Source organism: Ammospiza nelsoni, chromosome 15 (assembly GCF_027579445.1).
Source record: "Ammospiza nelsoni isolate bAmmNel1 chromosome 15, bAmmNel1.pri, whole genome shotgun sequence".
NCBI classification, from domain to species: domain Eukaryota; kingdom Metazoa; phylum Chordata; class Aves; order Passeriformes; family Passerellidae; genus Ammospiza; species Ammospiza nelsoni.
This window is the reverse complement of record NC_080647.1, coordinates 18,418,608-18,438,616: the sequence shown is the minus strand read 5'-3', so window position 1 is coordinate 18,438,616 and position 20,009 is coordinate 18,418,608. Positions and strand designations below refer to the sequence as shown.

The 20,009-nt window shown below is 57.3% G+C and overlaps 2 protein-coding genes across 2 annotated transcripts; both read left to right on the top strand.

Annotated features, from left to right (window-relative positions):
• The first annotated feature begins 2,627 nt into the window (after positions 1-2,627).
• Positions 2,628-7,198, top strand: ASB12 (ankyrin repeat and SOCS box containing 12). The gene is made up of 3 exons (XM_059482938.1): positions 2,628-2,744; positions 4,578-5,426; positions 6,281-7,198. The coding sequence occupies exons 2-3, from the start codon at positions 4,634-4,636 to the stop codon at positions 6,412-6,414; spliced, it is 927 nt and encodes a 308-aa protein (XP_059338921.1). The 5' UTR covers positions 2,628-2,744; positions 4,578-4,633; the 3' UTR covers positions 6,415-7,198.
• A 1,493-nt stretch (positions 7,199-8,691) lies between these two features.
• AMER1 (APC membrane recruitment protein 1) lies at positions 8,692-13,751 on the top strand. Its single transcript, XM_059482992.1, has 2 exons — positions 8,692-8,757; positions 10,426-13,751. The coding sequence occupies exon 2, from the start codon at positions 10,513-10,515 to the stop codon at positions 13,693-13,695; it is 3,183 nt and encodes a 1,060-aa protein (XP_059338975.1). The 5' UTR covers positions 8,692-8,757; positions 10,426-10,512; the 3' UTR covers positions 13,696-13,751.
• Positions 13,752-20,009: the final 6,258 nt, after the last annotated feature.

The following is a 20,009-nucleotide window of genomic DNA, read 5'->3' as shown; positions in this document are numbered from 1 at the left end:
CAAATACCTGGGAAATTCCTGGGTGATTCCTGGGTAACAAACACCTGGATAACTCCTGGATAACACCTGGGTAACTGCTGGATAATAAATACCTGGGTAACACCTGGATAACAAACACCTGGGTAACACCTGGGTAATTCCTGGATAACAAATACCTGGGTAATTCCTGGGTGATTCCTGGAAAACACCTGGGTAATTTCTGGATAACAGACTGCTGGGTAATTCCTGGGAAACTCCTGGGTAATTCCTGGATGATTCCTGGATACCTGGGTAGCACCTGGGTAACAAACACTTGGGTAATTCCTGGGTAACACCTGGGTAATTCCTGGATAACAAACACCTGGATAACACCTGGGTAATTCCTGGATAACAAACACCTGGGTAACTCCTGGATAACAAACACCTGGGTAACTCCTGGGTAATCCCTGGTAATACATCTTCAGTACCTTTTGTCATCCTGGTGTCTAATAAATCATTTTGGAGGTTGCAAATGGCCATTTGTATCGCTCTGAAGAGGGGGAGGGAGGGCTGGAGGGGGGTTAAGAGGGAATTTGAGTGCCTGGCAGCAGCCAAGGTATTATCCCTGGGTAATTCCTGGATAACAGACACCTGGGTGATTCCTGGACAACAAATACATGGGTAATTCCTGGGTAACACCTGGGTGATTCCTGGATAGGAATTATTATTCCAGGTGCTGCTGGGGCCACTCCCAGCTGGGAGAAGCCCAGGGCTGAGGTTTGGGATGTGGAGCAGAGCTGAGGGCACAGAGGGAGATCCCAGATTCCAGAGCTGTGCTCTGGCAGTGACTCCCAGCCCAGAGGCAGGAGACACAGCAGCCCCATCCCCAGCTCTGCTCTCCCAACCTTGAGCACTGTTAGTAAATCCCTAATCCCTGCAAAATCATTTATTTGGGACTGTTTAGCTCTAAACTTGTAACTGCTGAGCCCTGCTAAATCCACAAGCTCATTAGCTCTCTTCAGCTGCGTTAATAACGATAATCTCTTTAATGGGAGCAACTCTGGACAGGATTTACCTTCCCAAAAACCCATGACTGGCACTCAGTACCCTTCTGCCCTCCAATTCTTCCCCAATTACCAGGGAGCTGATCAAGCTTGAGGAGCAGAGGCCAGCTCAGGAAGCTTTTCCCAGCTCCTTGTCCTTCCCTGGAGACTGGAGCATGGGAAGCTCATCCCCAATGGCTCAGGCTGGAGTGTCACCCCTGCCTGGGCTCCTGCAGGCTGGGGCTGCCCCTGCTGCTGGAACATCCCCTGGGATGGATGGAAATGTTCCTGCTCCTGGCTGGGTGGGATTCCAGCTGGGCTGGGGGGGTTTGCCTCATTAGAAGTGGGTTTAATCTGCTCCTTGTTCCTAAGATCTCTCTTGGTTAACAACTAAACAGCAGCAGCGACAACAAAAGAACAAGAGGTTTATCATTAATTTGCCTTTCAAGGATTTTCCTTTCATCTTTAAGTTTCCTACATTTCACATTTTCTAGCACTTCTGTTGTCTGCACTCCCTTTTTTTCCCCTTTAAAACAGTGTCTTTTTAATGGCTGCTTTGATTTCTGTGGTTTGTGGAAGGGGTTTCCAGCCAGGCTTGGCTTTTGTGGCTGCAGCATTCCTGTTGTGGTTGCATCTTCCTGACACTCAGGAAAAACCACCCCAGACCTCCCTCTCCTGCTCCAGGGTTCATCCACATCCCACTCCATAATCCCATTCCTGTGCTGGCTTTGGGGAATTGACCTTTGTGAAGAAATAATCTGTTTTTGAGTGAATTTGCAGAAGAAAACCAAAAGCCCAAACCAAACCAATGTTGACCATTTTCCTGCATTCCAGGCTCCAAAGCAGGAATGTGGTGGTGGCACAGATCACACACTTCACAGAGCACCCTGATTTCACTCCTTGCACAGTGGGGATTTTCCTGCTGGGTAATTTGGGTCTCTCTCTTATCTCCTGCCATGATAAGGCTGCCCCAAACCCCCAGCCCATTCCTGCTCCAGTGCTGAGGAGTTTGGGGAGGGTTTAAAGGGAGCTGGATAAAATAGGATTGCAATTCCCAGCTGACAGCTTTTGATAAGAGCCCCAGTGCTGCTCCCCACTCCCTTTGTTTGCCCTGGGAGGTTTTTCCTGCCTTCCTGGGTCCTGTGCAGCCTCAGGAACCCTGGCTGTGGTTCCTTCTGGCAGATGCAGCTCAGGTGGGAAATCTGGACCATCTTCAGTACCTTTTGTCATCCTGGTGTCTAATAAATCATTTTGGAGGTTGCAAATGGCCATTTGTATCACTCTGAAGAGGGGAAGGGAGGGCTGGAAGGGGGTTGAGAGGGAATTTGAGTGCCTGGCAGCAGCCAAGGTGAGGTAGAGGCTGGTGCTGCCCTGGCAGGGACCCCAAACCTCCCCATTCCCTGCGATTCCTGCAGGGAAACAGCAGAGAAAAAGCTTTGGGTGTGCTCAGAGGGGTCGAGCAGCCTCCAGCACCTGTCCCAGCCTCCCCCCACCCCGCTGCCCTCTCTATATTTACCCAGGGGGAGCTTTCCAAGAATGGAAGTGGTAAGATAAAACCCCAGAGGGGCTAAAATTAGCCTCAGTGCCCCGGGCCGGTGCTGCCGTGGCATTTCAGCTGTGAGTGAGTGCACAGCCCCGGCCCTGCCAGAGCCTCTCCTGCTCTGCCCTGAGGGGCTCAAACCACGGCAGGACCCCCATGGGACCCCCCTGGCCCCGGGGGCTCTGAGCATCCCCCACACCCAGGTAAGGTGGCACCGGGACCTGCTGGGGTCAGGGGGCACTGGGACACAGAGGGACAAATGTGGGCCCTGTGTGCTCTGTCACAACCTCACTTTGGGGTCCGCAGGTGCTCAGGGGGTGACAGAACTGTGAGGGTGGGCAGGCCCTGGCACAGGGTGCCCAGAGCAGCTGTGGCTGCCCCTGGATCCCTGGCAGTGCCCAAGGCCAGGCTGGACACTGGGGCTGGAGCAGCCTGGGACGGTGGGAGGTGTCCCTGCCATGGCAGGGGTGGGATGAGACGAACTTTTAACTTTTTTTCAAAACCAAACCATTTTTTAAAGTTCTATTCAAAAGAACTTTCACCATTTTGTGATTCTATGAACCCTGGTTTGGGCTCTCCTGGTTGAGGAGCCTCCCTCAGCCCAAGGAGCCTCCCTTTGGAGATGCTGTCTGTTTGTTCAGGAGATGTCACAGCTGCTCTTTTCCTTTCCCACACCATTTCCCTGGGGGCTCTAACTGGGAACTCTACTGTCTTTTTGACTCAAACCCGCAGGAACCCCCAGCCCATTCTCCATGAGGGTGGGTGATCCCAAAGCTCCAGAGCTCATCCCTGGTGTGTCCAATGAGGAGCAGCAGTGTTGGAATTTCCCACATTTGTGTATAAATTGGGCTAATGGGTGGCAGCCCGGCAGAGCTTTGGTGCCATCAGACTTGTCCCAGTGTCCCCAGCTGTGCTGGTGGCCTGGCTGGGGTCCCCCTGAGCTGGTGGCTGCGTCCCCATGGGTGATGTGGGACGGGTCCCCATGACTGCCCTGGACAACGGGGCTAATTGCTCCTTCTGATTATCAGATAATTAACTGTTTGTTACGCCTCCTTTACTAATTAATTGCCCCATGCAGCTCCTTGGCCTCTCCCAGGCCAGCCCAGCCCCGGCTCTGCCTCTTCCAAGGGAGCCCGAGCTGTCCCGGGCTATGAGACATTCCTGTGCCCACCCCGAGTGTTTCCAGCTGCCCAGGTGCCAGCCGGGACATCCCATCCCTGTGGGACATCCCATCCCTGTGGGACATCCCATCCCTGTCCCCACTGTCCTGAGGCCACATCCCGGGTGCAGAGCCCAGGGAAGCCCCAGGGTTCAGTGCCACTGGTGTGATCAGCTCAGCACTTCCACCCTTCCTGCCCCAAATCCCTGAGCAGAAACATCCCAGACCCTTCTGCAGCCGTGATCAGGGGGCTCCAGCAGGAGGAGGGAGGAAAACAGTGGGATTGTAACGCTGGCATTGTTTGGGAAGGGAGATGCTGGGAGATGTTTGATCCCTAATCAAACTGACTGCTTCACGTTCACCTCATCCCTCAGGATTGGGGACACAGGACACAGGGAATGGCTCCCACTGCCAGAGGGCAGGGCTGGATGGGATATTGGGAATTGGGAATTGTTCCCTGTGAGGGTGGGCAGGCCCTGGCACAGGTGCCCAGAGCAGCTGTGGCTGCCCCTGGATCCCTGGCAGTGCCCAAGGCCAGGCTGGACACTGGGGCTGGAGCAGCCTGGGACAGTAGAAGGTGTCCCGGCCATGGCACTGGGTGGGCTTTAAGGTTCTTCCCACCCAAACCATTCCATGATTTTATGGGATCCTGACCCACATACCCACAACAGCACTGAGCTCCGTTGTTCCCTCAGCCTTTCACCCATGTGGATTTCCTCATGTGGTGCCAGGGCACATCAGCAGCATCCTCATCCAATTTTGTCAATTTTTTTTGCGAATCTTCCTTTTGTTGAGTACAAACTTGCACTAAAATGCAGCTGTGGGTGTCAGGGACTGGTTCTAACCCGGGTTTGATGCCGATTCTGCCATCCCGTAGATCTTTGGCTTCATCCTTTACCATGAGAGCGGCACACGGAGCCCAGCCCCGACAAGATGACCCTGATGGACATCAACAAGATGTTCTCGCTGCTGCAGCCCGGGGATGACGAGGAGGCCAGCGGGGAGAGCGAGGAGCTGAGCCGGGCGGTGTGCCAGGATGACCACGAGGCGCTGGCCCGGCTCCTGTCGCAGGACCGGTACCGGAGGCTGATCAACCGGCGGAGCGGCTGGGGCGTGCCCAGCACCCCGCTGCGCCTGGCGGCGGCTCGGGGCAGCGAGCGGAGCCTGCGGCTGCTGCTGCAGCACGGAGCGCTCGTGGACAGCCTGGACGTGAAGGCGCAGACCCCGCTCTTCGTGGCGGTCAGCAACGGGCACGGCGAGTGCGTGCGGCTGCTGCTGGAGGCGGGCGCCAGCCCCGCGGGCAGCGCCTACAACAACTGCTCGCCGCTGCTGCTGGCGGCCCGCGACGGCCGGGCGGGCATCGTGCGGCTGCTGCTGGAGCACGGCGCCGAGCCCAACGCGCGGGCCCGCCTGCCCGAGTGGGCGGCCAACACCGCGGCCTGCTCGGGCCCGCTCTATCTGGCGGCCGCCTACGGGCACCTGGAGTGCTTCCGCCTGCTGCTGCTGCACGGCGCCGACCCCGACTACAACTGCACCGAGCCGGCCGTGCTGGCGCAGATCCGCGAGCCCAAGACGCTGCTGGAGACGTGCCTGAGGCATGGCTGCCGCCCCGACTTCATCCGCCTGCTCATCGACTTCGGGGCCAACGTGTACCTGCCCGGCGTGCCTCACAGCGACCGGCCCGGCCCGCGCAGCGAGGGGCTGGAGCTGCTGCTGCACGCCAGAGGTACCGCAGTCGGTGCCCGGGGCTGGGATGGACACAGCTCGGCTCCGATTCCCCCTTCCCGACAGCCACACCCGGGGTTCCTTCAGCCTCGGTCCCCTCGCGGCGTCACTGCGCTGTTCGGGTGTGGGGCTGCCCCTGGATCCAGGGAATTCACTGAGTGAACCCAAAGGGGTTCGGAGTTCCAGATTTGGGATGGGAAGTCAGTGATCTATGAGGTCCTTCAAAACCAAATCATCCATGGGCTCTGTGGTTTGGAAGGGATACATGGAGGCCTCCAGCCCAATTCCCTGTTTGGAGCCAAGCCAGTCAGGGCAGGTTTGTGCAGTGGAGTGTGAAGTGGGGCTGAATCAACCTGGGATAGGGGAAGGTGTCCCTGCCCATGGAATGAGATGAGCTTAAGTTCCCAACCTAAGCCCTCCTGTGGTTCCATGATTCCCACAGCCTGGGTTTCCCCTCACTTGTGGGGTTACCCCCTGCTTTTCACCCTTGCTCTCCTTTCTGCTGCTCAGCTTGGGCTCTCCTGTACTGCCCAAGTTTCAAATCTTGCACCTATTTCCATGTGGGTATGGGAGATTTCTTCTCTATGCCCATCTTCTGTGGGAGCTTGTGCCGGAGTCCATAGCCCCAGCACAGAGGTTGATCTGTGGGATCTATTAATCAGAGGTTGAGTTTTCATAGGATCATGGAATTTTTATAGAATTATGGAATGGTTTGGGTTGGAAGGGACCCAAAGATAATTTTGTCCCAATGCTGTTGGTTTGCTCAGCCCATGTCCCTTTCCTTAGGGCAATGCTGCGTTGGAGGGCAGCAGGGCTGTGTGTTCTGAAGGTGACCATGTGATTTTCCTTCCACAGCTCATCCCAAATCCCTGCTGTCCCAGTCCCGGCTGGCCATGAGGCGCCTCCTGAAGCAGCCTGGCCGCTCGGCCGCCCTCGGAGAGCTGGAGATCCCCACAGCCCTGGCCAAGTACCTGCAGCACCAGCCGTGATGCCAGCCTGCCCAGGGACATCACTGAGCACCCCAGTGAAAACCTGCTCCACCCTGGTAGTGAATCCCTGAGATCTGTGGAACCTCTGGGAATTTGGGGTCACAGGTTCATTTTTGCTTCCAGGTGTCTCCAGAAGGCTGTGCCCATGTGGAGAGGTGGGAAGGGAAGAGAAGGAGGAGAGAGAAGAGGAGGTCTCAGCTCTGGTTTGCTGCAGAGCAAGGATAGAGCAGGATCTCTGTTCCTCTAGGTTTGTTTCAGACTGTCTGTACTGAGTGATTTTACACCTTTAGCTGATTTTGGTTGGAGAAGGGGCTGGGAAAGAGTGTGGAGGAATTCTTGGCTGTGAGGATGAGAATTGTTCCCTGGCAGGGTGGGCAGGCCCTGGCACAGGTGGCTGCCCCTGGATCCCTGGCAGTGCCCAAGGCCAGGCTGGACACTGGGGCTTGGAGCAGCCTGGGACAGTGGGAGGTGTCCCTGCCATGGCTGGGGTGGCGCTGGGTGGGCTTTGATGTCCCTCCTGATTCCAGGATTCCCAGAGAAGTTCCCAAGTGCCTCCACCAGTTGGGAGGGGCAGGATTTGGGCTGGCCCTGGCCGTGTGTGCCCACCCCAGCAGGGGCAGAGCCCAGCACTCCCAGCTGGCAGCACAGGAGAGGCTGGGAGAGTCCCAGATTTGACCCTAAACATCATCTTCTCAGCCCAAAAGTGCTTCCTGTTGGGGCTGAGGGTCTCCCGTGGTTGGGCAGGGCTGGGGTTTGGATTAAAGTGTTCTGTTCTTGGTATGAAGCTGCTGTGCCCTGTCTGGTGAAGCTCCCCAGGCTGGGCAGCCCTGCCAGGATGGCTGGGCAGGAATCAGGGAATGGCTGCACACAGGGAATGCCAGGCTGGAGGGGGCCATCCCAGCACTGCCGTTGTGTCCCTCCATCCCTCCTGCCCTGGGCACGGGGATTGCCCTCACCAGTGGGGCTGGAGGTGCCCTCCTGGCTCTTCCCACAGCGTGATGGGAGCTGATGGATCAATCTTGCTGCTCCCTGGCAGCTCAGTGCCCACACAGCCGTGTGCTCTGGATGTTCTGCAGGCTTTTGGGAAGCAGCAGAAGTGTCCCATGCTTCATTCCCTTCATTCCCTCCTGCCCTGTGCCATCCCAAAGGGAAGTGCTCCCAGGCCTCAAAGCTCCAAGGGTGGCTCTGGGCCTAACACAGGCACCTCCCCGCAGGATTTATGGGCCTGTGTCAGGGGCTGGGGGATCAATTAATCAGCATCTATTAATTAGGCTCTGGGCCTCTCCCAAGGGGAGCATTAGGGCTTGGAAGCAGCCTGGACAAGGCTCCATAGGGAATGATGACACTGCTGCTGCCACTTCTGTCCCCTCCCAGCCACCTGCAGGAGCACACCCGGAGCTGGGAGAGGCTGTCCTGTGGGGACATTGCCATGCCCTGCTGTGATTCCCACTCGTGGCATCCTTGCTGTCATCCTCACGTGGAGATCCGAGGGGCTTTTGGGAGTTGGGGGTCCCAAAAATGGGGAGGGGTTTGGGAGTCCCAAAAATGGGGAGGGCTCTTCCCTGCCGGGCTGCTCAGTGCCCGTGGGACTGTGGGTGTGCAGCAGTGGGGGGCTGGCAGTGCCGTGGCACGGGTGACACGCCTGTGGGGTACACAGCACATCCAGGGAGGTGTCCCACGGCACACACGCCGTGTCATCCCGGTGTCACACACACTGTCACATCCTTCACCCCCCGGTGTCACACAGTGTCCATCCCTGACCCCACAGTGTCACGCTCCAGGACAGAACAGGACATCCCTCCGTGTCCGTGACCCAGCGTGGTCCGCGGGTGTCGCCCTAAGGCCACGCCCCGTTCACAGACCACGCCCCCTTGTCAATCATTCCCGCTAACGAGGCCGCGCCCCCAGCACGGGGACCAGCCCTGAGGCCACGCCCACCCCGCCACCGGGACGCCCCCGGCTGTGGCCGCCCCGGGCCACCGGGGGTGACACCGTGGGACGGTCATGGGGGGACACCGTGGGGACACCGTGGGGACCGCGCCCAGCGGCCCCGCCCCGTCACCGTGACCCCGCCCCGTTCCATTGGGCCCAATGCGGAGACCGCGCCCTCCCTCGCGCACAGGCCCCGCCCCCCGCCGCCGCGCCCCGTCAATCACCGCGCCCCGCCCGTCAGGCCCCGCCCCCTCCGCCCCCCGTCAGGAGGCCCCGCCCCGGTCGTCACGCGGCGCCGCCCCTGCCGGCCGCGCCGGGCGGACCCGCGGCCCCGCGCCCCTCGCGCGGCCTGAGGGCTGGGCCGGGGCCGCGGTCCCGGGGGTGCCGCGGTGCCGCCGCCGCCCGCCCGTGGTAAGTGCTGGGCACGGGCCGGGCCCGGGGCCGCGCTCCCCGCGCCGCCGCTCCCCGGGCCCGGACCGACCCCCCCCTTCCCCCCCCCGCCCCTCGCGGTTTCACGGATCCTCCCGAAAGTTTGGGAGCGCGGCGGGGGGAGCGGGGAGGGCCGGCCTGGGGGAGCGGCCCCGTGCGGGGCTGGGCGGGCCGGGGGTCCCGAGGGTCCCCTCTGCGGGTGAATCGCTGCATTTCATTGTTACCGTGCTGCTTTTTGTTGGCTTTTAAACCTTATTTTCCACGTTCTCTTGGTGGTGGCTCTTTGCCCTCGGTGCCCTTTATTTCCCTTTCTTTCATTTTTATTTATTTCATTTTTTATCCTACCCCAGCCTCCCCTCCGCAGCCGTGCCGCGGTGCTGACGTGGAGCTGGAGAGGAACGATTCCCAAAAGGAATTTTTGTAATGCTGGCTCTGTCTCGTGCCCTTCCCCGGCTGTTCTCCAGCCGCCCCTGTCCAGGTGCAGCTTTAGGCTCATTTCCCCCCTTTTCCAGCAGCCCCGCTCCCGGCCAGGTGCGAGCATTTCTCCCAGGCCCCCCTCTCCAGCTCTCTCCAGAGGCTTTGGAGGCTCCTGGGACTCGTGGTGGGCTCTGGTGGAGCTGGACAAGCCCAGTTTGCCGCTGGGGAGGCGGCTGTGCCAGCCGGCTACGCCCCAGCTGCTGCTTCCAGCGGGACAGGTGAACGTGAGGGGTTATCAGCAATCCCAGAATTCCAGAACCTCGGAATGGGCTGGGTTGGGAGGGACCTGAAAGCCCGTCCAGTTCCAGCCGATGCCAGATCAATATAGAGGCAGAATAACCTAGGAATAAAAATCACCTGGAATTGCAGGTTTGGTGTGGGGTCCAGGAGCATCGTTTGGATGTATTTTTAATTTGGGATCTCTGGCTAAACACCTTGGGAAGGTTTGCTTGGCCTCCTGTCAGTCAGAGCTCAGCCTGGGGCACTTACAGCTTGGGAGCACATTAGGATTTTATTGCATTTAATTTCTCCACCCTCACCTCTGTAAAAGAAACATGATTATAATTGTTTTATTTCTGCTGTTCCTAACAGCAGTCCAGGGTCAGATTTCAAACCTACCTCTCTGCTTCTGGGATAATCTGATCAGGGGGTTCACAGTGGGTGTTTTTAAGGCGATTCTCTCTGGCTGCACAGATTATTTTAAAAACAACTGAAATCTTCTATTAAAAAAAGCCAGGGTAGTAACCAGAGTGATTTTTCCCCGGACACGTGCGTAGGGGGGGCTGTGTCCTGGTTTGGCCTCCCTCAGGATGCTCTTTGGAGCCTGGCATGAGGCCTGGCAGAGCTGGGAGAGGGTTTGGAAGCTGCTTGCTCTCACTTTAAGGTGGCCAAACCTGATCACCCTGGAGACAGAAAATCTGGGAAGCTGCAGGGCTTGGAGCGAGGAGGTGCAGGGGTCAGACCTGCGTGTCCCCAGGGATTTACCCAAGGGGGAATGTGTGGTTTTCCTGCTCTGGTGAGCTGCTACATTTAGGCGACATTTTGGTGCCTGGATTTTGGAAGTGGAGGCAAAGCTTGGAGGCTCCTCCAGCCGGCGATGGAGACCCCGGTGCCTTCAGCTCTGCCCCTTCCGCTGCCTGTCCTCCCTCACGTGTGCCCTCTCCTGTGCCTCAGGTCGGCGGTGATGTGTCCATCCCTGCGCCCCGAGCTCCGCGCTCCCCGCGCCGCCGCTTGCAGCTAGAGCCAGGCCCGCCCGCTGCCATGGAAACGGGCAGCCCGGAGGAGCGGGACGGAGCGGACCGGCGGCGGCAGGAGGGCGGGGACGGCCCTCCCGACAGCGCCGACGGCTCCGTGCTGGCGGCCGAGCCGCAGCAGCCGCCCCCCGGCAAGCTGAGGAAAACGGCCTTCAAGCTGTTCGGGGGCAAGCGCAGCATCTGCACCCTGCCCAGCTTCTTCGGCGGCCGCGGCAAGAAGGGGCTCAGCAAGTGCAAGACCCACGACGGGCTGAGCGGCGCCGCCTGTGACAAGGGCGGTGCGGCGCGGCCGGGCAGCCCCGCGGAGGGCGGCAGGGACGGGCAGCCCGGGCCCCTGCCCGGCTCCCGCAGCGCCCAGCTGGCCCCGGACAGCGGCGGCAGGGCGGAGGCGGGCCAGCAGGACGGCTCTCCCCCCGGCAGCATCGAGGGCTGTGACAAAAAGCCCAACGGGGAGAAATCCTCGTGCCCCAGACCCAAGAAAGGGCTGAAAGGGTTTTTTAACAGCATCCGGCGGCACCGGAAGAGCAAGGCAGCCGAGAGTGAGAAGGCGGAGCTCCCCGAGTGGAACGGGGACACCGAGGAGGCCGGGAATGCCCCTGGGATGGGAGCAGAGAGCCGAGGGGCCGTGGAGAGCAGGGGAGCAGGGCCGGGCCCTGAGGCCACGGCCGGCCCAGGGGACTCGGGGGGCGACTCCAGCTGTGGGGAGGCCACCGAGCCCACGGGCCCCGCAGCTGATGGAGGCACCCCCGAGGGTGACACGGTGGCCGTGCCAGGGAACGGGGACGTTCCGGATACAAAATCAGAGCCCGAGGCTGCTGCCTGCGCTGAGTTTGACCGTGAGAGTTTGCTGCTGGCCTTCCACCCTGACTTCATGGACAGCGAGCCTCCCTGCCTGCACTCCGGGGACCTGCTGAGCCTCATGCTGGGGGACGTCACCTCCCTGAAGAGCTTTGACTCGCTGACGGGCTGCGGGGACGACATCGCCGAGCCCGACATCGCCGAGAGCAGCATCTCTGTGGAGCGCAGCCGCGACGCCGCCAAGCGCAGCTCCTGCCTCGTCACCTACCAGGGCGGTGGCGAGGAGATGGCCATCCCTGAGGAGGCTGAGGAGTACCTGCAGCAGGTGTGGGACGGCGGCGTGCCGGGGGACAGGAGCCACGGGGCCCAGGTGTCCAGCAGCAGCCTGGAGACGCACGCCTCTCACGAGGCCGATGCCAACCCCTACGTGGGGGATGCCATGAATGGCGTTGACCTCCTGACGCCCCAGAGCGACCAGCAGGAGTCTGCCCCAAACAGTGATGAGGGGTATTACGACTCCACCACGCCAGGGCCAGAGGATGAGGCTGGAGAGGAGCTCAAGAAGGACCGGCTGCCCCGGGACAGCTACAGTGGCGATGCACTTTATGAGTTTGACACCCTGATGAGCCCCTGTCACGGGGAGGAATCCCTGTTCGAGGGCAAAGTCCCACGCCAGGGCATCTTCAGCTACTTCATGGACTTCTGCCTCCCTGCAGAGAAGAGCCTGATCCAGCAGATGATGGATCAGAAAAGAGGGCTGATGGAAAGTGAAGAGGAGGGGCTTGCAGCCATTCAGAAGGAGCTGCTGTACTGGGAGCTGCAGAGGGAGCCGGTCCTGAAACGCCTGGATGTCTCCAGCAAGGAGAAGTGTCCCCGGGAGAAGCAGTGCATTGAATGTAAAACCAGAGCAGCCAGCTCCACTGGCAAGAGCCAGAGTGGCCTTGGGAGTGAGCAGGTGGCCTCACACACCCCAGGCCGGGCTGTCAATGGTGGGGTTGCAGTGGCTAGGGCTGAAAATGCAGAGTGGAGGGATTTTCCAGGGACTCGGTGTCTGGAAAACTGTTACAACAGCCAAAAAGCCCCTGGAAGTTGCCTTATTCAGCTCACAAAGAACAACCCGGGGTTCGATGCAGACCCGGACTGTGGGATGTTTGGGGACCCCATCCATGGCAGCAAGGCAGGGATGTTCCCTGTGTTCAGGCTGCCCGAGCAGGAGCACGGTGGTGGAGCAGAGCCCGGTCCTGGTGAGCCCCAGGTGGGCAGCGAGCCCGAGCACGCTGTGAACTTCTCCCAGGCTCTGGTGGAGTTTGCCAGCAGCGGGACCCTCTTCTCCAGCCTCTCTGAGAGCCTGGGGAGCTCGGCCTCCAGCTCATCCTTCACCCAGAACCTCCCTGCCCTCCCCACCATGGTCACCTTCGACGTGGTGGACGTGGAGCAGGATGGGGAAGGGGAGTGTGAGCAGCACCCGGAGCTGACGGCGGGCGAGGACATCGCCGAGGCCTTTGACGATGGCTACGGACAGAAAGAGTCCTTGGCTGAATGTGACGAGAGAATGTCCCTGGCCTTCTCCCCGGGCTCCTTCCAGAGCTGCAACTGGGGCGTGGCCAGCCTGCCCCGCCACCTGCGCCTGCACGGCCTCAGCCCCTCCATGCCCGCGCCGCTCTCCGTGGACCGGCGGAGCCGCTCGCTGGACACCGAGAGCCTGGAGTTCGAGCTGGCCGAGCCGCCCGGGGCCCGCAGCGCCCCCCAGCCCTGCCGGCTCTGGGCCAGGAAGGACTCTGCCGGAGCCAGGAGGAGCAGGAGCAAGGAGGAGGGCGAGCTGCTGGCTCCCGAGGGTGGCCTGAGCTGGCCGGGCCTGCGGCACCTCCAGCGCGGCCCCGAGGCGGCTCCCGGCGGGATGGAGCTCTGGGACTTGGCCCCGGCTGGCGCTGTGGAGAGCGTGTGGGAGCCCTCGGAGCCGCCGGACACCGTGTCCCCGTTCCTGCCTCTGTCCCAGTGCGGTGCCGTCGGGGAGGCTCCGGAGCGGCGGCCGCAGGAGGCGGAGCTGAGCCGGCTCCCGCTCCGGCCCTCCAACCTCCCCCTGCAGGCCGAGCCCAGGCGGGCCCGGGAGGCCGCCGGGTCCTTCCGCTACCCCGGCGATGTCCCCAAGCTGTCCCGCCTGCTACCCCTGGGAGAGGCAGAGCTGCCCCCGAGCTTTGGCTTTGCCTGCTCCCCGGAGCACCGTGCCAGGGGCAAACCTGTGGGCATTGCCCAGGGCGTGCCACAGCATCCCGGGAATGGCAGCGGGGACACGGAGAGCCCGGAGCGCTGCACCGAGCCCCTCAAGGGCAGGGCCACCCCGGGGCATGGCCCCTGCCGGGGCACCGTGTGCAGTGTCACCCAGGCTGAGTAGCTGCAGGAACATCACCCTGTCACCCAGCTGAGTGTCTGCAGCAATGTCACCGTGTCACCCAGCTGAGGGGCTGCAGGAACATCACCCTGTCACCCAGCTGAGGGGCTGCAGGAATGTCACCGTGTCACCCAGGCTGAGTGTCTGCAAGAATGTCACTGTCACCAAGCCAAAAGGCTGCAGGAATGTCACCGTGTCACTCACCCCGCTGAGGCCGCTCTGGGCAGGAGTGAAGGGGTGCAAAGGGAGGGAAAAAACTGGGAGCAGTTTGGGGAGGACTTGAGTTGAGCTGGGCTGATGCTCCTCTCCTGCAAACATCCGTGGCCTTGCCCCTGTGGATGCTCTGGAAGCAGCTTGGAGCTGCCTCCAGGATTCCTGCATCACCACTGAGGCACTTTGTGGTTTTCCAGCCCTCTCCAGCACCAAGTGCAGCAGCAGCGGCCCCTGGCAGGAGCTGGGGATGGACCTGCTACTGGTGTGGCAGGTTGGGGTTTGTGCAGGGCTGGGGAAACAGGCCTTGGGCAGAGTTTTGAGGGAAATGGGGCTGTTTTCCTCATGTGGGTGAAATGTTTTGGTTCACACTCACTTTGAATGTCTTCCAGCCCAGGCTCAGTGTGGGGAACAGGGAGGAACGTGCTGCTTGTTCCAGAGTGAGGATGGGGCAAGGCAGCTGGAAAGGGGAACTTTGCAGCAATGTTTTTATTTATTTGATTTATCCTTGCCCCAAAGGAAAGCAGGAGCTTTTGTGTGTGTGCTGATAACATTCTCCAGGTCTAGTTTCAATTTGCTCAGAAAGATGTGCTGTCCATGGTGTCCCTTTGAAGAACAAAGTGTTGGTCCCTTCTTTGTTGTGGTCTGTCCTGACGGTGCAGAATTCCTGGTGGAATCCTTTCCTGGGCCTTGTCCTGGGCTCCTGGCCTTTCCAGGGCCATGGGGACAGGGCTGAGGCCTTTGAAATAAGCTACATTTGCATCATGCCTGTAGCTGTGAAGTGGCAGATGATGTTACTTTCTCAAAAGGAAGCTTTGTGGCTTTTTAATTTTATTTTATTATTTTAAGATTGTTTTCTTTGCATAAACCCACAGGAGGGAAGTTTTGTGTTCCTTGGAATTTGGGATGGGCCACAGCTGCATTGGGCTTCTCTCCTGTCTGGAGGGAACAAAAAGCCTGGAAGCTGCTGGAGGGTTGGGATTTTTTGCCTCTTTGAGGGAATGTGGAGGAGGGACACAACTGAGGGGACAGACTGTGCTGTGAGCTCCTGTGGCATCTGTTCCAGGCTCCTGGTCCCCTCTGTGATCCCAAACCCAATCCATGACACAAAGCTGCTTCCCTGTCCTGTCCAAGCTCTGTGTTCTGATTCAATTCCATTACCAGTGATTTTTATTTCCCCCACCTCATTGCCCTTTCTCTATTTTTCTTTGCAGCAGAGTTTGTAGCATTCAAAATAAATAATCCCAAAGTGGGAACGCTGGAGTTTTACCACGTGTGTGGAGTGAGGGATGGCTCTGCTTGGGCCAGACTCCATTTTCCTGCTGAGTGCTGCCCTGCTGGGTCACCCTCGTGCTGCTCCTGCTCCACATGGATGTGGCTCCATCAGCTGCCATCCCCCAAAGCACAAGGAGCTGCTTTGGGTTTGATGGGTTTTTTCCCCGCCAAGCAAAACGAGGTTTTGATATTCCTTTTGAGAAAAGATTCCTCTGCCCTGCCCTTGGGTGTGTGGGAAGGAGCAGGGAGGGCAGGGCAGGGCTGGGTTCAGCCTCTGTGTGTGCTGTGCTTGTCCTGCTGAGGCAGAGCAGATCCACCCGTGCATCCAGGGGCTCGCACCTGGATTTTTCCATGTTTTCCTGGCAGCTGCTGGGCCATGGTTCTGTTCCCTCACCCCTCTGGGACACCAGGGAGGGTTTCCTGGGACACACCTGGGTGTTGGTGCCACTGCCACCCCTGGGGGACAATGGTGAAAGTGCCCTCGCTGTGGGGGTGTCTCCCCTCGTTAGCACAGCTGCTAATGAACGTGGGATATCCCTCCCTGGAGCAAGGGCAGGGCCAGCTCTGTGCCCATCCCACCCCAAACCATGGGCACACCCTGCTGGGGACACCACAGGGCCACTGTCACCCCCTCACACCCTGCCTGGGGTCAATCCCTGCTTTATTTCCTTTCAGCATCTCACCAAAGGCATCTGGGGGGGTTCCAGGCTCTGGAGCTTTGTTCAGCCAAAGTCCTGCTGGGGGCTGGCAATGTCCGGGTGCTGCATGAATGTTCCAGGGTGTCCCTGGGGGGCTGGCAATGTCTGGGTGCTACATGAATGTTCCAGGGTGTCCCTGGGGGGCTGGCAATGTCTGGGTGCTACATGAATGTTCCAGGGTGTCCCTGGGGGGCTGGCAATGTCTGGGTGCTACATGAATGTTCCAGGGTGTTCTGGGATCCTGGGGAGCTTCGCAGCCAAGGCTTGGCCATCTGACTTGATACCAAAGGTTTCTCCTCTTAATTCGATGGGAATTCAATGAGGCAAATATCTCTGGAATTCAAATGAGTTTTCCTAATGCAGTTTAGTCACTAATTTGCTGGATTATTGGCAGATTCTGCCCCATTAACCCAAAGAAATTGGAATTTCTAGTGCAGTAATTCAGCCTGGCAATGATGACTGCAGTAGGGATTGGATTTCACTGCCTGCTGAGCCACTCTTCCCAAAAATCCCCACTTGGCATCGATGGGAACAAAGCTGGGCTGGAGCTGGGTCAGCCCAACACTGCCTTACCCCAGGAGCTCCCAGCTGGGGTGGCCACTGAGGCTTCTGATGCAAAAGGGCTTCCCAAGCAGAAACCAGTCACAAAGTCAGGAGCAGAGAAGGTCCTGCCAGGATATTTAGGAAAAAACGTGAGGAATTCACCTGTTCCTTGCAGGGAAGTGAGGGACTGGGGCTGTGGAGCTGGGATGGAAGCACTGCCCAGAGGTTGTGTTGCATTCTGGGGACTTGGGGGTTTTCTTTTGTTTGTTTGTTTTTATACACATAAGAAAACGGTCAATTTTCTCTATTTTTGTATAGTTTTGCATTTTATAATCATGGGGAAATTTTACAGACTGTTCTTTTACTCGTGTGTCTTTGTCTTTCCAAGTGCTGTGGTTTGCTTTTCCCGTGGATAAAAGGCCATTCCTGCTGCTGCTGTGCCCAGATCCCACCTGCTCCCTGGGAATGTGCCCCCAGGCCTCACAAACACACTTTGCACACACTTGAGATGTCCTTAACCCTCCTCTGTCACACTCAGCTGTCCCTTCTTTGCTTTCCAGTGTTGTTTTTAATCTGAATCTCTGGATTTTGGTCATTTCTCCCTCCAAATGTTATAAAATGCCCACAGGTTCCAGCTGAGGCTTTTCCTGCTGTCTGCTGATGTTATTTTATCTCAAATTTGGGCTTTTCAATCCTTGTGCAGGAGATGCTGTTGGTGCATGGAAGTGCTCTTGGACAGGTTTCCTCTCCCCTGGCCAGGCTGGGATTTCACCCTGGTGCCTGAGGATTGCTCCTTAAATAATCCTGGGATTAGCAGGGCTCCCCACCTTCCCCTCCCTCCCTCTCCAGGGAGCTCCAGCCTGTGCTCTGCCTCACCAAACATCTCCCTGCAATGACACTGCCTTCAACTTCAGCATCAGAGGAGAGCAGAGCTTCTGGAATGCTCAAATCCAGCCCAAAGCAGATTTTCCCCTCTTTTTCCCCCCAGCAGAGGTGGGAGTTGTCACTGATTTGGCTCTGCAGAGATTTTTTTTTATCTTCTAATTAATAACTTCACACCTGATGGTGCTTTTAAAAGTTTCTCTGGTTTGGGTTTGCCCCATTCCCCACAGGGATGGGTGGGAAGGTTTCTCATTGAACATTCCTGGGGCACTCAGACCCACTTTCCACATTCCCTCTGGCCTGGAATTCTGGGCTCCCTCCTCTCCAGCTGGGGCCTCCTGCTCTTCTCACCCACCCTGAGCCACCCCAAAGCTCCATTTGGGTGAAGTGAGAAATTCAGATCCCAAGAAGCCTCTCAGCTGTAAGGGAGTAATGAATTAGCCCTTGTCCTCAGCTGCCCCTCCCTGCTGCCCGGCTGGCAGCTCCTCCCAGGTGACCAACCTGGCTGAATTTGGGTTTTTTGTTTCCTCCCCAGTCTCAATGCTACTAGTCCTTTCAAGTTTTTAATGTATTGATTGTGTTTTAAAAATGAATGTTCCTTTCACTGAATTCTAATGAATAAACCGCAGATTTTTAGAGAACATTGGATTTCACTGGTGCTTTGGTGTTTTTGTGCTTATTTTATCCTTGATTTAATGTTTTTCTTCCCCTTCCTCTTTGTCTGTTGGTTATCTGCCAGTGAGGTTGAATTTTCCATGGAAGAAGGCAACAGAGATCCTTTGGAACAGGGTAAAGCTCCTCAAACCCTCATCAAATGAGCCCTGGAAATTCTCCATCATTATTCATATTCTCCATATTATTCATTAAATACATAATATAACCAATGCTATATATAATATAATAAATATATAATATAATCAATATATATCTATCTATAATATTTCTAAATAAATATATCAATTATATTATAAATATTATCTATATTATAAATATTGTTTATAATATTTAATAGAAATACTATAAACAATATTTATAATATAGTCATATTTAAGATAAATATATAATCACAGTATATTGATATTTAATATATATTTATAATAATATACAATAGTATACATATAATATTTATAAATAATACTATTTCTAATATATAATATTTATTTATACATAATAAATATATAATATATATAATTATATAAAACTACATGTTTTTATATATATATATATATACTTTAAAATATTTAAATAGTTCAATATGTATGCTTTTAAGTAAATTTTAATGTTTATTTCACTGTATTGTTTTCTGCTGCATTTCAGCTGGGAATAACCCCCCTCATCCCGCTGGAAAAGCCTCCAGCAGCTCCCAGAGCTCTGGGTTTGGCTTCTCCTTTGGGGTTAAATGAGGTTGGTGTGGCCCAGGAGCAGCCCCGACTGTGCCACTCGTGTTTGTCACAGCTCTGGTGGCTTTCACCCCAGCAGGGCAGGGCAGGGTCCCTGGGGCAGCGCCATCCCTGCTGTGTCCCCAAGGTCCCCTCCCACGGAGCCTCTGGGGACAGCGAGGGACAGGGGCAGCAGCTCCTGTGGGGATGGAGCTCCTGCAAACCCCTGGCTGAATTTAGGGAGGGAAAAGCTGCCCAGGCAGGGACAGAGGGCAGGAGATGAAGGAGCTCTGCTGATTCTCCTTCCTTTTAAACGTGGGAAGAGCCTGGAAGGCAATCCGGGAAAATGGCACGTGGGGCTGGGTCAGCACTGCCTGGGCTGGAGAACTCTGCCAGAGGAGCCACAAAAACTGTGGAAAGGCTGGGCAGGGGTGAGCGTGGTGTGCCTGGGGGTTCCTGGGTCAGGAGCTCAAAATTCAGGGTTCAAAGTCCCCCTCTGGAGCTGTGCTCCCATCCAGCCTCCCTGCAGCCCGCTGGGTGTCATTCCAGGCACCCTCCCTGCACCCCAAAGCCTTCCTGGCTGAAAACATTCCCCACAGCCCCGGGGTTCCCTTTGCACATCCCGCTCTGAGCTCTGAGCCTGCAGCAGCTGCAGGGGCATTTTCCCCGAGGTGATGGCAAAGCTGGGATTCCCTGCCAGGGCTGGGCTTATCCAGGGGGTCCTGGTTTGTGCCCTGTTTTCCCTGGTGCCAGGGGAATATCCCCCCCTTGGCTGCACCCCCAGCTCAGGCAGGGATGCATGCAGGGGATGCAGGAGATGGATTCCATCTATCCCTGGGTTGTTTCTCCTCCCCCAGCCCGTGGCAGAGGAGCGCTGATGATGATGAGGACAGCGGGATCAGCTCCTGGGATGGCCCATCCCGCTGGGAACGCTTCAAACCCTCAGCTCTAATTGCCTCCTTGTAAACACAAATTGACTCGTTTGCTGCAAACAAATTCCTGCAGACAAAACCTCCTGGAAGCCGCTTGTCATCACAGGAATGCATCTCACACTTTGAAGTGTTCCTTTTTTTTCCCCCTCTTTTTTTCTCCAAAGTGATTTGAAAAGCACCGACACAACAACTCTGACACAACAACTCTGTGACACAACAGCTGTGCTCTCTGAGGGAACACCAGGGGTTTGTGGCACTGCCAGGGTCCTCAGGCTCCTGTGCCCAGAGGCTGCCAGGGCCTGGTGACCTTTGTGTCACCTGTCACACCTGGGACAACTGCTTTAGTTCCTTCCCTATTTCCATGGACCGAGTGGAGCTTGTTCATCACATCCCCATCC

What these genes read in the sequence shown, in the direction of transcription:
- AMER1 (XM_059482992.1), top strand. Translation starts at nt 10,513, where the DNA reads ATGGAAACGGGCAGCCCGGAGGAGCGGGACGGAGCGGACCGGCGGCGG.
- ASB12 (XM_059482938.1), top strand. Translation starts at nt 4,634, where the DNA reads ATGACCCTGATGGACATCAACAAGATGTTCTCGCTGCTGCAGCCCGGG. An exon ending in GCTGCTGCTGCACGCCAGAG is followed by an intron (nt 5,427 to 6,280) that starts GTACCGCAGTCG and finishes TTCCTTCCACAG; the next exon opens with CTCATCCCAAATCCCTGCTG.